The following is a 21,300-nucleotide window of genomic DNA, read 5'->3' on the forward strand; positions in this document are numbered from 1 at the left end:
GCCCCGAAATCTGGGGATGAGAGAGGGAAAGATTTAAAAAAGGAAATAAAAATTGAGGCTGTTCCATCCAATTATGGACGTGTGTAACTCTCGCTGTGTTTTAATGACTCCGAATAAAAACCTTCCTTCAAAGGACACACAACAAAAAACCCTACAACATGGAAGAGCGAGGAAAAGCTAATCCTGCTCCCGGCACGTAGATCTTGACAATCTCACAAAAGACAGGGGGAAACAGTGTAAAATAGTGATTGCCAAAGTTTCCAAGAGCCTTTTGAGTCTAAACAAAAACAAAGCCAAAAAAAGAGCATGCAGCCAGATCATGCATTGAATCTCATGGGAAGCTTTCCCCCGCCCCCCTTCCCCTTTTTCTCTCTCCTAGCACAGCTTAGTGTCATTCAGAATGGTGCCAGGTATCCATTGTCTGCTTCATTGTAAGGGGACATTTAAAGCTGAAACTCAAGTTTTTGTTCCGTGTCCTCTGTCGTCTTTCATCTCCATGTTGGGGCCTGGCTCTGCAAGGTGCTGAATGCCAGCGAAGAAGGCTCGTAGGATGGTCCCGGCCATTGTTCATTAGGTCTGTTCTGAAAGCAGTTGGGTATTGTAGAGTCTTGTTTATTTTCTCCTATATAAAAGCCTTTCTGAAAAAACAGGCTGAATCTCTGAAACTCGCACAAACCAAAGAAACAACATACAAATTCATGACCTTGGCAAAGGGCTTTGATGGTAGAAAGTCACAGTAAAGCTTAAGCGTCATTAAGTAGCTGACTTAGAAACCAATGGCACAGTGTGGTGAACCATAAGGAATGCTGAAGTACAAAAGAAACTGAAAATAAATCCAGGGGAAGGCTAACTCCCCTTCTAAAAAACATTGCAGATGTAAGAATTAAAGTTTAGCTGTCATGAAAGAAGTCCCTAATTTTCAGAGGTTAATATAGGAATTGCCATTCTGCATCAGACCAGACTTCAGAAACTGGCCATTCCTCACATCACATTCCAGTATAGAGTCGGAGGATGTTAGAATTGTGTATGTGTGTGTGTGTTTGTGTGTGTGTGTGTGTGTGTGTGTGTTTGGCTATTATTATTATTATTATTATTTATTATCAGGATTTGCATAACTTTTGTGTGTGCATTAATAGCATTTCCATATAATGGCTTTTTATTCTGTAAATAGGTCTAGACTTGAAGAACATTTAGGCCTTAAAGAAACTAGTTAGACATTATATGGGCTCTAGCATTTGATTTGAGAAGTATGCAGCTAGGTAGGATATTAAACAAAACCAAAGTACTTATCGCTTTAACTATAGCACCATGGGCCTGATCCTGAAAGGATTTCAATGGAACTTCAGATGCTCATCATCTTTCAGTATCAAACCATATTCTTTTCAGCCACCTTACTATTTAGCAGATGTATTTGATTTTATTCAGTTTCAACAGGCACAAGTGAAATTGCACCAAGTGTCTTTAAATCCTCACACAACGAATTGCTAGAGTATAAGGGATGGACCTGAAAGTTATGAAATACCAAACTGACACATGCATATTTCATTGAAAATTCATCTAAAATAGCTGTTATAGAATAAAATTGCAGTAATTAGCTAAGAGAATAGTTTTCTCTCCTGGCCCTCTGATTCCTTGACAGTAAGTAAAGAGGGCAAGAAACAATCCAAAATCTTTAGTGAGAGGATACATAGCATACTGTATCAAGATGATCCCAGACCAAGCTTAAAAAAGAAATGTTACAATTTAAACCACAGCCAGTAACAATGATGCCCTGAACATCTTGAAACCAAATAATTGCAATCTTCATAAAACTGCTTGTTTTAACTGCAGTCATGGTTCTTTGAATCAATTGCCTCCGATACAGATCAATGAGTAGTCTGACCCTTAGGATCAGGCAGGAGGCAGTCAACAGAAGAACAGAATTAATCTATTTTCCAGGAAATATAAAAGAACACCAAACTAGGTACAAACATAGAGGAGATGGATAAAAATGGGTCTCTGTCTGATGAATGTGATGCCCTGTTCATTTCAGAGTTGGTCTTATCTGCTTCTTATTGTAAAAGTGGGAATACTCTAATGGCTGTGAGGGGAAAAAGGGGGAAGGTGTAATGCTGACTAGAGGGTGTGGAAAATCTTTGGCTTCATTGGCTGCCTCCTGTCTAATCAATGTGAATTGTTCTGAACTTGTATCAACCAAATCACAGAAAACAACTTGCAGGCAAGAAATTCTCCCTCTTATTAAGGACTCGGCAGCCCGAGGAAACTTAAGATCCACATGGGTGTCATTCTGCATCAGACCTTTTTTGGCATTAAACTTCTAGTCCCTGTTTCTTCACAGTAAAACACAGATGTTTAATTTTAGACTGGCAGATGTTTCACTCCTGTCTGAGATCTGAAATAAAGGCAAGATATGGGCATTTATAAACCAGTAATATTGTTCCTGTTCTTCCAGATGAACTCTGTGTATAAATAGGACACACATCATATCTCTACAGTTGAGTATGCTGTTGCAAAAGGCACTATTAGTAAAATATGTATAGTTCTATGGTGGACTATATTATCATTTTTTCTTCTTGTGTGCACGCACACGTGCGTGTATTTATCTATAAACATACATACCGCTTGCCAGTAAATCTTCTAAGAATCTGTGCAAATAGCTGCAGATGTTGGCTACTGTTTTCATGTCCGCTACCTAGCAAGTGTGACTTAGGGATTCTTGTAAACTCTTTGTTTGAAAGACAACTTCTGACTCTGTGGGGAAGGGAGGGCAGCTAGGTGTGTGCTTTAAAATTCCAGTCATCCATGGTAGGTGAGAAGAGGATGGTTTTGTGGACAAGGCAGTGGACTAGGCCCCAAGACTTCTGGGTTCACACTTCCTGTGTGACAAGGATCAAGTAACTTCAGCCGCTCTCTCTGTTCTCTGTCTGTAAAATAGGAACAATAATACTTTCCTACCCTGAAGAAAAGTGAATGAGAAGAATAAGAAGAGAATCCAGACGAAAACCTCTGGAGTTGTGAATCTCCAAGGGGGAATTGGTATTTCTGCTCTTTGAGTTGACAAGAGCCAAGAAGATATTAAAGTAACTGGTCTTTAGGGAGTACAGTCAACCATTTCAAATTTGGATGCCTGAAATTAGACATCAAAATCTCAGCACTGATATTCAGAGGTGCTGGGCACTTGTAATGCTCATTTGTCAGCGGGAGACACGGGTGCTGAGCACCTCTGAAAATGAGGTCACCTACTTAGGTACCCAAGTAGGCGTCTAACTGCATGATTTGGGCATCCAGGTGTGAAAATGTTGGACTCTAACATATTACTGTCATTCTTTCTGAACTGATGCATGTCCACTAGGCCCATTAACAGCCTGCCACGAGAAATTTGAGGCCATGGTACATTGTTTGCTGGGGCCGCAGCCCCTCCCATTTCACCCAGTTACAGATATGGGGAGGGGGCTGAGCTCGGGGTTCAGATACAGTTGTCCCCCTTTTACCTTTCTTGTCAGCCCTGCCAGTTAACCTATTCTTCATTGTCTAGGTCATCAGAATTTCATTTTTGCTTATAACTTCTACTTTTTTAAAGGTTTTTATAAGTACAGTAATTAATTTGTATTAGTTTTTTAACATGACACGAATAATATTTACAAATGTATAGCCAGTTGGATTATTGTTTCTTACAACTGTGTAATAAAAGGTAATAATAAAATACTTCTAAAGATCTAATGGTTTGTAACAGCCCATTGTCAGCTAAAACAGTGATGCTTAGAAATGGAAGACCTTACGTAACAGACCTCTGCGAAGCAGAGTGCATCTTAAGGGCCTGTGGAACAAAGGCACTCAGCACCACCAAGGAGGTGCTGGAAGGGTCTAATACCGCAAGTTGTTGAGTGCCAGTAATTCCTATTAATTTCAGCACTTCCCGGGATTTGGCACAAAGTTTTCACCCAACCAAGTAGCTTTGAGGTAATTTTCTATACTCAGATCCTGGATGTGTCCTCTTGTAGTTCAGTTGCCGCATGTTATCAAACCCTTCCACGTTTCAGACCCAAATATATATTTGTGTAAATAAAATATATTGGTGCTGCTTCATAGCTACCACTGCCTTTTTAATTGTTCTTGTTTTCCTCTGCATTAGCTGGTAAGCTGCTTTCTTAGTCTAGTACAAAACTATATTAGACAATACTTCACATTGTTTGCCATTTCATTCAGAGGAAGAGGAGCAGCTGCCCTCTGAAGATACAAATTAATTAGACACGAATACTATCCTGTTCTGTAGAGCATAAAGGCCAAACAGACTTGCTTTCTTTGAAAACATGGGACCAAAGTGATTTGTACCCTCCTTTTTTATGCTACCATTCTGTGTGCAGTGATTAATATACGTTGAATTGAAGTACAGTAGCATTAAAAAAGACCTAAATCTTTGGTAAAGTTTGTTTAATCTTGTTTGAGTTGTACTAATTCTTTAACCAAAACAAAATCCACAAATGAGGTAAGTGTCCATATATAAATGAGATTTTTTTATAGACAGGCAATAAGCAAGAGAAACAGTATTGAATTATATTAGAATGGATTAATCTGGATTGCACTGTGTGGGGGTTTTTCTAGCACAAATTTTGGCTGAGGTCTCGTGACATTTAGCTTCAGAAAAGAGAATGTCAAGTCACCTATGGCCTTGTTGTTGGTTCTTATGTTTAAACACAGGGCACTTAAAATATTCTTCTGATTTATTTATTTTCTGCCAAAATATCACTGACATTTCCCAATATTGTGTGTGCGTGTATCTCCAAAACCACAATTTGGGTAGGTCAGTGTTGTCTGTACTATTAGTTAAAGTTGTTTTTCAGAACAAGTAGCTGGATTTCAGGAAATGGGACTGACACCAGCTTCAGCTGGAATTAGTTACTCTAGGAAATTAACTAATACCAGCGCAGTACAGTCTCTTGGCTGCGTTATATTGCTTTCTTTGCATTATTTATTATTGCAGTATCAAGACTGGCCGGCCCAAAAATTGATGTACCTTCAGAGTCACTCTGTGTGACATGCACAGAAATTTACAATCCACTGTCTGTCATCTGGTGCAGTTTGCTGCATGTCTGAATGTTGTGTACATTGTTTAACTTCCTGAAATGACAACAGTTAGTTTGAAAAAGAAATGCATAAAGAGTTGGAGAAAGAGGGCCTGGGTTCTATTCCTGGACTTGTTGTATGACTTTAGGAAAGTCACTTAACCATCGTATTCCTCAGTTTTCCATGTTACCAACCTTTGTAAAGTGCTTTGAAATATATGGATTAAAAACATTCTATACATGCAAATACTTATTGTTGTTTGTTACTTCATTCATTGGGGGGGGGGTCATCTTTTAGCTCTGCCTACTTTTAAAGCTGCTAACAAACTTTATCTAGCAAGATAAATTAAAATCACATCTATGTGATTATGGAAAATAGCAATTAACCACAATCTCAGTCTAAATGTATTTGTTTAGAATATGTAAATATGATAGAAACCAAAGGGTCTGCATCTGTTGTGAAATGTTTGTATTTTTGCTCTGCTGGCTGCAACTTTTCAAGGATACTTTCTCTGCAATTACACCAGCTCTTTAACCTGACTTTAATTTTATTTTTTATAAAGACACTAACATAGAACCATTTTAACAGCCCTTGTGAAAATTAATGTCACTATGTTCTTACCCTTTTAACAGCTTACGATCTGCCAGTTTTTAAAGTGGCAATAAATAGTTTTTGCATTTTTCACCCAAAGCCATTCATTAAAATAAAAATTGCAGCTTTAAATAAATAGTGCAGGGAGTTTTGTTTTTGTCTGTGTGGTACTTTATGCCTTTGCTCAGCAGTATAAACCATGACTGTGTCGAAAAAAATGACAAGCTGCTAGAACACTTCTCTGGCAAGCTTGCCCACAATTAACACCAGCAATATGAAATAATAGGCCTAATCTTTATCCCTTGCTGTGGCTCTTGCATTTCAAAAACATTGTGGCTTCACTAAAAAATAAAAACTGCTGCCTGATTTTGATATCTGTTGACTCCTAAATGTATGCTCTCCTTTTCCTGAACAGCAGCTGTTAAGGACATCCGACATCTAATCTAAATGACCCACGTATCCCCTAATGTTGTGTATGGTATTTGTGCTATCCCTGAATACTTCCCTGTCATAGGGAGTTATGCAAAGGTGTACAGTATATAGTGTTCTCTCATGGGCTCTAAATGGGAGAGAAGAACTGGACCCTTCTGTCCCCAGGATATATTTTTGCAGTGGCGATTGTGATATTGGCATGTGCTTATCTGAGCAATTTTGGCAAAACCAAAGGGACTGAAAGGAGACTAGAGGAGCTTTTGTCTGAATATTAGTGCGGGATAAAATGCTCTCCAATTCTTGATTTATTTAAATTTAAATACTTTTAATACTTTTCAGTTAATATTCTTCCCTTCTCAATGTCCAAAAGCCTCTTTAGATACTTCCACTGCAAGAACCAGCAATTTCATTCTAAAATCGTACATCTGAATATTTGGAAATTCTCCTCATAAGAGCTTTGAAACAGAAAATTATTTCTGTTGGTGAAAGTTTTTTATGTAAGTGAACTGCACATCAGCATTACAAAGTACTTCTACTTTGCATAGAAAATCAGGCCATAGTGGTCGGAGAAATTATGCTTTAAAATATCATCTGGATTGTTTTTCCACTTAGGGTGACCAGGTGTCCCAATTTTATAGGGACACTCCCGATTTTTGGGTCTTTTTCTTATATAGGCTCCTATTACCCCCCCACCCCATCCCCATTTTCCACATTTGCTTTCTGGTCACCCTACTTCCACTATTAGTTCCTCATCCATTCCTGGTAATGCCAGGCTGTTGTTCTGGGTGCACTGGTCCATTGAGATGATCTTTTTTAGGAGATACATGCTGATGCCATGATTCTTAAAACAAAACCACACATCCCATATAAACAAAAACTTTCCATTTTAAACGGCTTCTCACCCAAGAATAATATTGCAATACATTGGTACTCCGTATAGCCTTACATTTTGTTGGCTTTTACAACTTTTTGTCCTATAATGTGCTGTCACATAATAGAACGTTGCAGGATATGTCCTAGTTAGAACACTAATTTCTTTGTAAAAGAGACCTTTCTGTTGTGGTAACTGTAGCAACAACTACACAAAAGTCCTCAGATTTGCTATTCTACCTGAAGAATGGGAAACATCAAAATAATGAGAGTAAGATACATTTAAGAGGCTAAGTGATTGCATGTTTGATCCAATGCTCTTTAAAAAAAAAATAGATAGACAAGAATCATAAATCTACACCCAATTGTACTAAGGGTATATTTATCCTTTCCAAGGAGCAGTCCTGATCATATGTATAGAGTTTGATATATGTTATCAAAACTTGTTGATCAAGGTGTAGACCATTAAACAGTTGGATGTATTTTTATAATTTATAAATGCTTAAAATATATTGTAGATGATGCAGTTGGCACCTGTGCACATCTGTATGAGTCCTGTTTTGCTGTGATAGGTAATTTTAAGCATGATAATGGACTTCCATTATAAACACGTTTTAGAAAGCTAATCCTCTGTATGTTCACAAAAGCTAGCATTGTGCAGTGTTTGTTCGTAGTAAAACTCATTTGTTTGATCTTTTCAGTATTAACATCTGCTAAAAGGCAGTGGTGGGCCCCATCAATTGTATGTAAAGAAATGTTTTAAAGGAAACCACAGCAATATCCTAGTATTTCAGTGTAATTTCTTTTTAAAGCCAAAGCTTAATAAAACTTGGGTTTTTTGGTGGTGATGAGATAAAATTTTAGACACTTAGAAGTGGGAATGGGAGAGGAAAGGAAACCTAGGAATCACGTTTTGATTTAGGAAAAGTGAGTGCTGACGGATAATATTGAGTTGCTAAGATTAACTTTTGTTGGTTCGGCGTGCATATAAAGTTTTTCAGCAGCAGAAGATTAAAGAAAAGTAGTTATAATAGGGAAGTAGCTACTAACCTGATTGGACAATTTATGGCCTATTTGGGAAATGTCTAATACATTTGTATAACATTTTATTTTTGGTTAGTTGCATACAATAGTTTGTGTCTTCTCTTTAGAAAGCTGATTTTGTATACTTGTCCACATTTAGAGAGTGATCTCAGATGTTCAGAAATAGCAATTTTTCTAAATGATTAAAAAAATAAATGAAAGCACAATTAGGTTACATTAATCCCTCTCTCAGAATCCATTCAAGGCAAGGCTCCTTCAGGAGCTATTCTTTCCGAAAGCGATCAGGAAAAAAGGAAGGCCTTGGGTTTAAACTTAAGGACAAGAGAAGCTTCATTCTGAAGATCACAGATATTAGCCCTGCTCCAGCATAATGGTGCCCATTGCCTCCATGTATAAAATGATCATTCTTGTTGAGTAGATGACTGTTTACAAGAATAATTTTGTGAAAAAGATCTTGAATCATCAAAATCTAGCTGTGTTCATTTGGAAACCTGCACCTTAAAAGCATTTAACGGTTCTCCCTGTTAATTCTTTTTCAAGTGGCTCAAGAGAAGCCAGAGCAGATCCCACTAGAGAGTCGTTCCTGTGTCCTCATTCGACGTGATTTAGTTGCTCTCCCGGCAAGTCTTATCAGTCAAATTGGATATCGGTGCCACCCAAAACTCTACTCAGAGGGAGATCCCGGAGAAAAACTTGAACTTGTTGCAGGTAATAACTTTTTTTTTTTTTTACATTAGAATGATTGAAGATTAGACATTTTTCTTTTTAGAATTTACCCCTCATCTCCCTTGAACCTTAGTTGCAATCAGACATATTGTATGCAAATTTTCCCTTTTTGTGTATTACCATGAACAAATGTACCCATCACTAATCAGTAGGAAAAAAAACATAGAACATCTTAAATTTCCTTTAATTCACTGTTAGAAGAATGTGTCATTAGCAGGAGTTATTCAATTGAATTAATTTAGCATTTAATTGAATTCCCTAAGCTTGTATTCTTCCTGATTGGTATGGGCTGCATCACAACTGTATTTTAATTTCGCTTCACAGATGAAAAAAAATTAGTCTTTTTTTACCTGTCAAATGTTAAGATTTACAGAGCAGTGGAAGTAGGATTTATAGAAATGAACACACATTTAGACATTTTGGATTTTAATTAAAACAACAAAAACTTTAATAGTGGGTAAAAAATTACACTGTTGGGCTTGTGGGTTTCTCCCTAGATATGAATTGCAAGAATCGATCCTAGGGACACATTTGGTGTATCTGTGGCAAGGATGAGGCTGTAATCTTCTGGCTAGTCACAGATGGAATTGGTCACTTTTTGCAACCAGTAAGGCAATAGGACCCCAAGGCTGGAAACCAATGTAACATTGTAAGGACAGATACCCCGGATAGTGGAGGATGTTCGAGAAGAGGCAAGGTTTTTTGAAGCATTTCCCTCTTTCCACCACATTCTTCTCAGTCTTCTCTAGGTTCAGCCAAATCGAGCTACTGTTTATCTGGATGCATGTTTTGGCTAGGCATTCAGAAAGCTGAGACATGGTACTGTTCAGGTTTGATATATTGGAGTTGTAGAGCTGGATGCAGATATAAAATATGCAAGACTTAAAACTGTCGTCCTGTCCTTTAGTGGCCATTAAACATCCCATGGCACTGTTATGTAAGAGGGATGTGTTGACCTTGATGTCCAGACCAAATTCCAATTTGGGTAATTACAGTCTACCTCCCTAAATGCCCATTGCAGTTTCAGTTGGATATGGTATTCTTTTCCACTTCCCGCCTCCACTGTTGTATAGTGTTATGAACTGCTGTCTTCTACCCCAGAAGTGACTCCATTCGGGTGATGTGGTTCCTATGTAATAGCCCTTACTAACTTCACAGGTTGTTGTGAGGATTAATTAATACCTGTCAAGTGCATTGAGTTCCTCTGACGGAAAACGTCACAGAAGGGAAAAGTGAGTTAGTACGAGCGATCCAAACCAGTTGTCCTTTCTTTCTGACCATTTTATACCTTGGATACAATACTATGAGTAGCACACATTTATTTTCAGCCTGTTGTAGGAATGTTAATTTCAAAAATTAGCTAGCCAGATTTCTCTCTGATCAAGGACACATATTTTCTTCAATGGAAGGCAGAAATAAAACGCACCCACTGTACAATAGCATAAAACCCAAAGTATTTATTTTGTAGCTGGAATATTCATTTTGTATCTGCTTGCATTTTATGTAAGACTTAAAGCCATCAAGTGATGCAGGTTATTTTCACAGTGAGAACTGCAAATTGGCTCGGGGCATCTTTGCTTGATTTACATTTTTCAATCTGGGAAAAAAGTAGATTCATATCTCGGATAGCGGCTGCCTGGGTTATTTTTTATTTATTAAAGTGAAGTTACCCTTGGTAGCATCTGGCTTTCTCTCTGACGGCTTCTCTTTTAAAGTACTGTAACGAATAAAGGCTCAGCGGCTAATTACGGTTTCAAACTTAGCAAAAACAGATGGGGGTGGTTCTGACCAAAGTACATAAGAAAAATCTTTCAGTGAAAGTTTAGTAACCGCCATAGACTAAATATTTTCTTTCATCTCAGATTTTTCTTGCCATAATTGATTCTGAAAACTTCGCCAGATTTCTCTAGAAATGATCATAGTAAAACTGATTGATAGCGAGAGTGCACTGAGCATGGTCAGAAGCTGCAAGGTTCAGAAATCCCACAGTACCACTTGCTCTTCTCCCCTCCTTACCCTTATATTCAAAAAACCGTGTGTAAGAGGAAAGGAGCTAACCATCACCTGGTGAAAGATCAAGCAGTCATCTTACCGCCTGCGCTAGGACAGCACAGATGTTGTTTAGTTCTCCATTTCACCACAGAGGAAAAGGGTCAAACGCTGATCTTCTACACTGTTACTCTATTGAGCTCAATGCAGTTGCTCCAGGTTTACTCAGAGTCTGTCCCACTAGTTTTTTAAATATTCGTTTATTCTTAATTTTAAAGGTAAGTACAGAACTAATCATGCATAGGCTTTCCTGGAAATGCAAGAAGTAATTTTATTTCTCCCGTATATCTCGGCTTCTGCAAGAACTTAGTCTGTTCCAGCTCTAGATGTGACCTATATTTAAGCTTTATTTAAAAAAAAAAAAACTTTTATATTGTAACTGTGTGCGTGAAAAGAAAATCTGCACTTCCCCATCTTTGTGTAAGCAGGCAGATTCTGAGGCATGCAGTAGGCTTGCTTTTGCAAGCTATGTGCTATATAAAAGTGTTTGCTAATGAAAGGGTAAGAGACCTACTATAAAACACTGACAGTCTGGTTCCAAACCTCTGGATATGTAAAGCTTCCTTAGCAAGGTTGATTTCTCACCTACAAACATACTTTAAGCCAATATATTTGAGACCCAGCAATTCCTAGGCACTAGAAACTAAATTCCCAGCTCACCAAAACTACCAGCGAGGGTTGTGCTGTGTTTCTTGGAAATAAATGGATTTGTAAAATAAATCTCTCTCTCTTCCATGCCAGCCTCCTTTTTTAGTCTAAATTTATTTATCTAGTTGTCTTTTGAACCCTGTGATAGTCTTGGCCTTCACAACGTCCTCTGGCAAGGAGTTCCACAGGTTGGCTGCGTTGTGTTAAAAAATACTTTCTCTTGTTTGTTTTAAACCTGCTGCCTATTCATTTCATTTGGTGAGCCGTAGTTCTTGTATTATGAGATGGAGTAAATAACACTTCCTTATTTACTTTCTCCACACCAATCATGATTTTATAGACCTCAATCATATCCCCCCTGAGTCATCTCTTTTCCAAGCTGAAAAGTCCCAGTTTTATTAATCTCTTCTCATACAGAAGCCATTCTATACCCCTAATAATTTTTGTTGGCCCTTTCTGAGCCTTTTCCAATTCCAATATATCTTTTTTGAGATGGGGCAACTATATCTGCAAGCAGTATTCAAGATGTGCATGTACCATGGATTTATACAGAGGCATTATGATATTTTCTGTCTTATTATCTATCCCTTTCTTAATGATGCCCAACATTCTGTTCGCTTTTTTTGACTGCCGCTGCACATTGAGTGGATGTTTTCAGAGAACTATCCACAATGACTCCAAGATCTCTTTCCTGAGTGGTAACAGCTAATTTAGACCCCATTATTGTATATGTATAACTGGGATTATATTTTCCAATGTGCATTACTTTGCATTTATCAACATTGACTTTCATCTGCCATTTTGTTGCCCAGTCACGTAGTTGTGTGAGATCCTTTTGTAGCCCTTCGCAGTCTGCCTGGGACTTAACTATCTGGAGTAGTTTTGTATCATCTGCAAATTTTGCCACCTCACTATTTACCCCTTTTCCCAGATCGTTTATAAACACATACTAGGAGACCAACCCTCCCCTGAAGAGTTTGCAATCTAAATAGGAAAACAGAAATATTTTGTGTTGCATTCTGTAGTGGGATTTACACCTTTAGGGAAAATAAGGGTGTGGATTTTAAACTCTGTACACTTTAACTCTTGCAGGCTCAGGTGTTTATATCACCCGGGGGCAGCTCATGAACTGTCATCTATGCGCAGGTGTCAAACATAAGGTTCTTCTGAGACGTCTTCTAGCCACTTTCTTTGACCGGTATGTTCCTTTTTGACAAAAAAAATTAATTTGAGCCTTTTTTCCCCATACTTGTTTTTGCTTTTCTTCTTTACGATGGGTTAATCTGGAGCATGGGCGCTGACTTTTGTTTTTGAAGAGGTGTGTGTGTGTTGGGGGGGCTCTGCTAGTTTTGTGGGTAAGGTTATTTTCAGCCTATTTATACACTTCTTTCATATTCCAGTTATTGAGTATGTGTCTATCATTGGTATCTTAACAATTTAATCATTTATTAAAATAGTAATGAACTACATAATTACATTATCATGAATTACAGTATATTAAAATCATTGCACTCACCTCCGAGATGTCTTCACTAATGTCCCGGTTTAAAGACATTACGTCTCACTGTAGCTTTTTGGATGGGAAAGTGTCAGCAACACTGTGGCTCATGGATGCCCAGTACTGGGTTTACAATGGCGCTGTGGCACCAGACCCACACGGAGAAGGGGCCCCGGCGCCCGGATTGTGTCCCCCACCACCCACATTCCCCCCCAAGGCCCCGTCCGCCGCTTACTCCTCTCCACCCCTTTCTTCCTTCCCCTCGCATGCGGGGGCCTTAGGGGGAAGAGGTTCAGCAGGGGTTGGGCGGAGCCAGGAGCGGTGCCAACAAAACATTAATCTGGCCCTGCACATGCTAAGCACCCCCTGGTTTTTTTTGGTGGGTGCTTGAGTCTCAGAGCAACCAAGGTGTCAGCGCCTCTGATCTGAAGTGCCAGCTTTTCTGATTCCGCAACTGAAAAATATACCGTTTGGTTGCTATCTGAAAGAGAATAAACTCAATAGGACAGTATCTCTCTGCATCACTTTAAGCTTTCACTCTTCCCTGAAGTCCTGGGTATAAAATTTGCATTTCTCTCCCTTTCTTGCAGGAACACACTTGCCAATAGCTGTGGAACTGGAATTCGGTCCTCCACGAGTGATCCCAGCAGGAAGCCCCTGGACAGCAGGGTTCTTAATGCAGTGAAATGTAAGGGAGAGAGATTTACTGCTGCCGGGTTAGAACCATCTGACAAAAACAAAGGCCTAGGAAAGAGCTGCCGTTTAAACAGGGGAAGGCCATCAAGAGTGTATAATAATTGTGACTATATACATTGAAATTGGTAATGTGAAAATTCAAATCTTTTCACTGTTTTTAAAAAAAATACTTTAAATTATTTGTCCAAAGTTAGTATTTTGTGTTTGACAATATCACAGTGTGAAACTGAACATTATTGTTCACATGATCTTGAATTGTGTTTGGTATTTTTTTAAATCGCTAATTTTGCAGTACAATACTTTTATTAATAGATGAGATTTTTTTAAAAGGGGGGTTATTTTTTCATTGGCTTAACTGCTTGATAACTGAAACAGTCCGTTTCACAAAGTGTGAAATAACTTTACTAAACTAGGGCTCTGAGCCTGCAGCCAGATTCATGTAGGTGCAGGGATCCACCCGTGTGGATCAGAGCCAAACCATATTTGAAGGGGAGATTTTCCATATGTGCCCTCGGTGCTTCTCTGTCTGCCCCTCCTTGATCCTGCCCATAGCTGTGCCTGAAAGTTGCAGTGCTTTATGGCCGTGGTGCTCAGCCTTTCCAGACAACTGTCCCCCTTCCAGGAGTCTGATTTGTCTTGCGTACCCCCAGTTCCACCTCGCTTAAAAACTACTTGTTTACAAAATCAGACATAGAAATAGAAAAGTGTCCCAGCTCCCTGTTACTGACAAATGGCTGACGTTCTCATTTTTACCATAGAATTGTAAAAGAAAACCATTGGCTAGAAGTATCATTTCAGTGCGATACTGAGGCTGTTTTTCACTTGTGAGCCTTGTTTGAAGCCTGCCGCCAGGGCTGAAGCATGTAACTTAGGTTTGCAGGGGCCCCATATGGCGTGGGGCCTGGGGCAGTTGCCCTACTTGCCACCTCTTAATGCCAGCTCTGCATTTGTGAACTGTCCCAGAGGACCTCTGAGTACCCCGAGGGATACACGTACCCCTGCTTCAGAACCACTGCTTTATGGCACACAATTTTTTGTTCTGAATAAGTAAATTGGCCACTGAGAATTAGAAATTCTGCAGTCTGCATCAGAACTTGTTAATGTGGATTAATCTATTTCATCATCTGGGTATAAGCATTTGTGTTTCACAGCCTATTTCCCTGAAAATGCTTGTTTATAAATCTTTTTTTTTATTTTGTAAGTAAAAAAGGGAGTCTTTCTGCAAATAATTACATTTTAAAAGGGATATACGTAAACAATAATAGCGTCTTTTTTTTTTAATCATTTTTAAACTTGGAAACTGACCAAGGTTCTGTATAATATCAAGCCATTTATCCAGTCTGTACATAGAGGATCTAAAATCCATTTTAGAGCTGATAATGTAATAGGATTTAACTGTTTTAAAAAACTGAAACTGTCCCAAAAGGCCATAAGGTAAGACTCTATACATTTTAACTAATAAATAATGTTCTTTAACTTCAGTGATTCAATGTCTGAGATGCTAAGAACTAATTCCTGTATTTGTGATATCTAAATGTGGAGCGCCAGCCAGTGGAGCTATGCTGATTGATACTAACTGAGGATCTGGCCCATTTTCTATGCTCTGAATATGGGAAAACTGATGATCACAATATAGATCATCCTAAAAAAAAGAAGTTTTATACTTTAAAATATGTGCCTACAAGGCACAAAACAAGTGGTTAAAAATTTGCCTATTACAGTAATTCTTTTGAATACAAGAAGCACATTAGTAGAGCAAATGGTGCTTGATGTTGACTGCAAGTGAGGAACTCTGTGGTTTAGAAAAAGCTGGTCTTTTAGTACAGTGAAGCTCATTTAATATGTGCTTGATGTACAGCGCAAGCCAGTGTCCTCTCATCCTTTCCCCTCAATAGATTCTGTCTGGATAGTAAATCTTTATGTAAATATCTCACTACAAAATGGAAGTGGAGTGAATTTTTTTTTTTTTTTTAGATTTGTTAAATAAATCTTTCCTCGCCCTAATTGTTGTTCTGCTGCAGAACTCTGAGGGCCTTCGAGCCCCAACTGCAGATCTGTGGGGCGTGGAGGGAGGCGAAGAGGTAGCAAAAGACATTGATTGATATGTAAAAGTCAGAAATATTGGGCTGCATTAATTATTTCCTGAGCCACAGATTGTTTGTGGCGCTATACAAAGCAAAGCCCGAGTCCCTGAGAAGGAAGAACTTTCCACTAAAGACTCAGTCTTGCAAAGTGCTGAGCACCTCCCAAGAAGCGCTGGGCACCCTCCACTACTGCTGTAGGAGATGACAGCACTTTCCACGGGAGTTTTGATAAATAGCCATGGATGCCCTGAAATCATAGTACAGGCCCAAATGGATTCTGGACAATACGGCAAGACCCTATGCCCAGAAAAATCCTGGGGTTTTTAATTGTTTGTTACCCATTTAATTACTGATAGTTAAATGAAGGAATGAGTTGAATACTCCAAATATACAGTGAGATCTGAATGAAGTGATCACCAAGAAGTACAGTACTTCTGGCACCTTAGAGACTAACACATTTATTTGAGCATAAGCTTCCGTGGGCTACAGCCCACTTCATCAGATGCGTAGAATGGAACATACAGAAAGAAGATGTATATACATACAGAGAACATGAAAAGGTGGGAGTTGCCATACCAACACTAAGAGGCTAATTAATTAAGATGAGCAATTATCAGCAGGAGAAAAAAACCTTTTGTAGTGATGATCAAGATGGCCCATTTCAGACAAAAAGGTGTGAGGATACTTAGCATGGGGAAATAGATTCAGTTTGTGTGATGACCCAGCCACTCCCGGTTCTGATACAGACACTGGTGGTGTACTTTTACTGTCTCGATAATATCCCATTCAGCACTGCTACAGAACTCTCTCCTTCTCCCCACAACAGGTTTAGTGATGATTTACCTCTAAATAAACGTCTAGTAAAATCCTATTAGAACATTTGGGAGCAATTTAAGGCATGGACTTGCCTACTGGACAGTAGTGATACCATCTGGAATACAAACTCCCATGTTTCAGTGTGTAAGCCAGCTGGTAACTGCCTGGGTTTTAGCAATAAACTTCCCCTATGGATAAGTTGTCCCATAATTGTCCATAAAGGGATTTCTTGTACCTTCCTCTATAGCATCTGGTACAAGTACTGGAAACAGGCTATTGGATTAGATGAACCAGTGGTCTCATCTAGTATAACAATTATGTTCTTGTGATTAAAACCGTATGTTTTCTGTCAGATATAACCATAGCTGCATGTTATTAATGTCTTGTGGTACAGTGCTGAGATGGGACAAAGGCCCTGATCACACAAACTTCTTTGTGTTGCTTATGTAGTAGTCCTCAGTGAAATGTATCCCTGTCTTTGCAGTGTATTGTCAGAATTTTGCCCCAAGCTTTAAGGAAAGCGAGATGAATGTTATTGCAGCCGATATGTGCACCAATGCCCGACGAGTCCGCAAGCGCTGGCTTCCGAAGATTAAGTCCATGTTGCCAGAAGGGATGGAGATGTACCGCACGGTCATGGGCTCCACAACAAACAGTGTCCCCCTGGATCCGGAATTCCAACCCAGCACCGCTCAAGTCTTTGAGCAGCGAATCTATGCAGAAAGGAGGAGTGATTCGGGAACTATAGTCGCTTTGAGAACTAACACAGTAAATGTCGATCTAAGCAATGGATCCAACCAATCGTTTGAACAGAGTGAGGATGCCGAAGGGGCTGGCTCTGTTATACAGGAGGCAGCTGGAACAGATGCCGTGGCGTCAGATACCCAAAGCACTCCACAACCTTTCGAACAAGGGGCTGGCTCCACTAGCCGGCCAGAAACTCCAGTGAGAAGACAAGATGGTACTTATGGAGGGACTTTATAAAAGAGAGAAAACATTTTGTGACCTATAAGGGATCCGTAATACTAAAGCTGCTTGCATGCATTACTAATACAAAAAAAATGTGATCAAGCCACTTACCTACTGAACTGCTACTGTTGCCTGAAAAAAATGTGATTTTTATTCTGCTTGTATTTAAAATTTATGAAGGAAATAATTGCATTCGTTACACTGTAAATGACTAGGTCTATGGCGACCTACTGAAAACAAATATTGGGCTCCTTTTTGATATTCCTGAGATTAGCCTATAAGATTGTAGCTTTTTTTTTTTTTTTTTTTTTTTTAAAGAAGGGGAGGAAAAAAGCTTGACACTCCCCGCTGCTGCGCCGCATCATCACCACCCCATGCATTATTCAGCTCCGAAGTAAAGCCATCATTAACTTCTTCCTCTAGAGAAAGTTTTACCGTCACTTAACAGGAAAGAAAGCTGTGTTAAGGTAGAAGTCATGTGACTTAGTCATTTTTGTCTGTACGATTGGCTCTAACAAGGCAGGGTGGGGTGGGGAAGGGAATTGCTAAAAAAAACTTCTGCTGTTAAATGATCAGAGAACAGATCCTTAACATTGGTGTTACTAAGTGTGAGGCTGTAACCAAGGTCAGAGGGCTCTTCAGTGTCTGTCCGCTGATTTGTTGTTGTTTTTAGTTGCTATAGGATAGGGGTGGCCACACCTTTTATTTTATATTTGTATGAGTCAGGAGGACTGCGTGGTAATTGCAGACTGAGACCCTGGGTGTGATATTCTCCTGCAGTATGACTCCTGTCTGACTCTCCGGGAGCTACTCCTTCTTTCCCCCCCTTGCCAACACGTGGTGTAGCTTTATACCACTGACCTTCTTGATTTAATCAGCTTCTACAACCTCACCTCCTCCTGCCACCTCTTTTACCTTGTGGCAGTGCTGAGAGCAAACAGTCACTCGACTGGCCCACTTGCCGGGCAACCCCCTGGCCACCTCTTTACTAGGCTGATACTCCTTAATATTTAATTTCAGTCCAATCGCTGAGACAGGTTGTAGTAGTTTCAGAGAGAAACTGAACTGCAGAAATGGGAAAACAGATCTAGATATAGATAGATACGTTGTTTTTTTCCTTTAAAAAGGTATAGACAAAGGTTGTAGGGGAATGATACTTGGAAGTAAGTGTAGCAGGCAGATGGAGTGAGCCTCAGTGAGAATTCAGCTATACCTGGTAATGGTTTGAATGAACTTCGTTTCCAGTGGTGTGTTTGTTACCTGGCTTGGAGTGAGGGAGCGGTCTGATTTAACTTGTAGGCCTGCACTAATAACAGCTATCCACTGCTTGGAATGCACCATTGATCACACCCTCCCTCGCATTGAGGTGCACATGATAGGGTAGAAGAAGATTAAGATTCCCCCCCCACCCATCACCCCTTTTAAAATTTAACTGGGCCCTGCAGGAGACAAAAGTCCTAGCTTTCAGGAACTAGTTTTCCCCAAGCCACACAGCAGAATGTAGTTGTCAGCTTGCGAGGATGCATTCAGTCCCTCCAGACGCAGTATTACTGGCAACTGGAACAGAAAGCCACCTCACTCTTTTTACTCTAAACCGAAAACTTTGCTCCAAAGAGACCATACTTGCTTGAAATAGCAACTCTTCCTCCAAAGATGCCTGGCAAAGTCAGACTGGCCTGGGTTGAAACACTCGGTTTCCTTGACAGCTGCCGCAGTCTGTAAGCTCCTGAAGAGGCCTATAGCCTGCCCTGTGTTTCTAACATGTAAAGTATATTAAATACAAAGGGAAAAATCTGATTTGTTTTCATGATTTTTGGTTCTGTCCTTCCATGAAGTACTTTTTCCTTCTACCCTCTCACTCCAAATACCTCTTCATGGAAAGAGAATCCTGGGGAAATATTTGATCACTCATAAAAAGAAATTATTTCGATGCCCTTCTGGGTACATTTGATGGCACTTTGCCTTCTTGGCCCTGTGTCTAACAAGACACTTCGGCATGCATTATTATGCAATAACACACACTGTGTTACATCTGACTGTTAGAAGCGTGTGCTAAGTGAAGGGGCAGCTGGTATGTATACAGGTATATGCGCAAGTCGTAATGGAAGTTTGTCCTCCAGAGCTATGTGCTCTCTCTATGTTGACTTCTTCTGAGTGCTTTCATTTTTGAAACCGAGGGTCAGACTAGATGAGAAAATCCCCAAAGTGACAGTAAACCTTTCCGGAAAGTAACGACATCCCCAGAACTTCTGAAAACATACAGAGTGCAAAGCATGGCACGCAGTTCCCGGATTGCGCTTCTCATTACCGTGCTTCTTACGTGAGTTCCATTATTAAGTTTGTACTACTTGCAGAGGCGAGAGAGGATTGCAAGGTTACCTGGATGGGAGTCAGGGAGGCTGTGAGTATGTGCTGAGGGCCAGCATGGAGACAGTGGTGTATGTAGAAAAGGGAAATACCAGGTGCTCATCGGCATGAAGCTGGTGCTTGATAATGCCGAGTTTGGAATGCTTTTAAGATTCGGGGGGAGGGGGAGTGATATGAAAGCCAAATACGGCTTGTTTTTGTTTGTTTTCATTTGTTTTTACTGTGACTAAAATGCCTGCTTTAAAATTATTTACAATTCCTTGTAAAAACAAAGTTTGAAACTATGAACAAGTGCTAAGTGCACAAATAGTCATCTGCGAAGGCTATTGATGGCTATTTAGAGTTGGTTTTGGTAACTGAATTCACAGACAGCGCTTTGCTCAGGGGTTTACTCCTCTCTCTATGTAAAAGCGGGGAAAGGGGGTGACCCAGCCTTTGGCCATTTTTTTCTTCAATACTTGAAGCTGTGTTTGCATCTTCCTAGCAAAGTTCTCCAACACTTAAGGTGTTCCAACCTCCTTCTCGATTTGCCCTGAATAAAATACACAGCGGGGTCTATTCTACCTTACATCTTGTGTAGCTCTAAATTTTGTCTGATTTGAATCTGGCTCTCTTGAGATGTAACTGAGCTGGTATTCTGCCCTCCCCAGTCACATGGATTGGTGCCCTTAAGACCTATGCAAAGTTGTGTGGCTGAGTGGGTATTGTTTGTGTGTATTAAAGAGTAGGGCATTTGTGGATCATATTTTCACTTTGCCCACCTCTGCAAATGAAAATTTTCCTCTTGCTATGTTTGAAATGCCCATTCTCTCCTACATGCGGTGCCCAGAGCTCGCCCCGTGCTCTGTTTGCATGGTTTATCCAAGTGGCTGGCAGAATATCACACAGAGTATGCACGTTCTGAGCTGCATAGTAGATTGGTGCTTACGTGCCACTTGTCAAGATATGGCCCTAGGAACAAATCTTATTAGGGACCATAGAGCTAGACTTGCCTGGGGCTGCTCTTTTCAGGGAATTGACTGGTCCAGTTCTTTAGCCATTTCACTGTCACCCCAGATAGACGCTGGGAATCTGCCTCGAATAGACTGACTCAAACCTCCTGGTAGCACGTCCCATATGAAATAAGGCTTGGTGGGGCAGCAGTGTTCGCAGTGAGCCTCCGTTCTCACTGCAAATCCTTCAGCTACTTGGCAGAGTCCATTACAAGTCAGCAACTTTCCTAAGTCTGAGATTAAATGAGCTGGGAAATAGAGATACAAGATTTAAGTCTCTGCTTTACATACCTGCCCCGAGGAGTTCAGGCCTATCATCAGAATGACAGTTTAAGTACTGACTGTCCCTTTATGTATTTTTTCAAAATGATACTAAAAATCCCACCCCCTTTTGTGTGGCACTTTTAGTGTTTGGTAAATTTACTGAACCCTCCAACTGAGATTCACAGTTGGC

At 39.9% G+C, this 21,300-nt stretch overlaps 1 protein-coding gene across 3 annotated transcripts in view; it reads left to right on the forward strand.

The window, feature by feature from the left end:
- The window catches only part of NACC2 (NACC family member 2), an 89,439-nt gene extending 71,908 nt beyond the window's left edge, over positions 1–17,531 (forward strand). For all 3 annotated transcript variants that reach the window (XM_034793654.1, XM_034793656.1, XM_034793655.1), the window contains exons 3-6: positions 8,542–8,709; positions 12,517–12,622; positions 13,513–13,610; positions 17,003–17,531. In XM_034793654.1, coding sequence (XP_034649545.1) covers positions 8,542–8,709; positions 12,517–12,622; positions 13,513–13,610; positions 17,003–17,502 — 872 coding nt within the window. In that variant the 3' untranslated portion in view covers positions 17,503–17,531. The remainder of the gene's footprint in view (positions 1–8,541; positions 8,710–12,516; positions 12,623–13,512; positions 13,611–17,002) is intronic.
- Positions 17,532–21,300: the final 3,769 nt, after the last annotated feature.

This window comes from Trachemys scripta, chromosome 17 (genome assembly GCF_013100865.1).
Source record: "Trachemys scripta elegans isolate TJP31775 chromosome 17, CAS_Tse_1.0, whole genome shotgun sequence".
Taxonomy (NCBI): Eukaryota; Metazoa; Chordata; order Testudines; family Emydidae; genus Trachemys; species Trachemys scripta.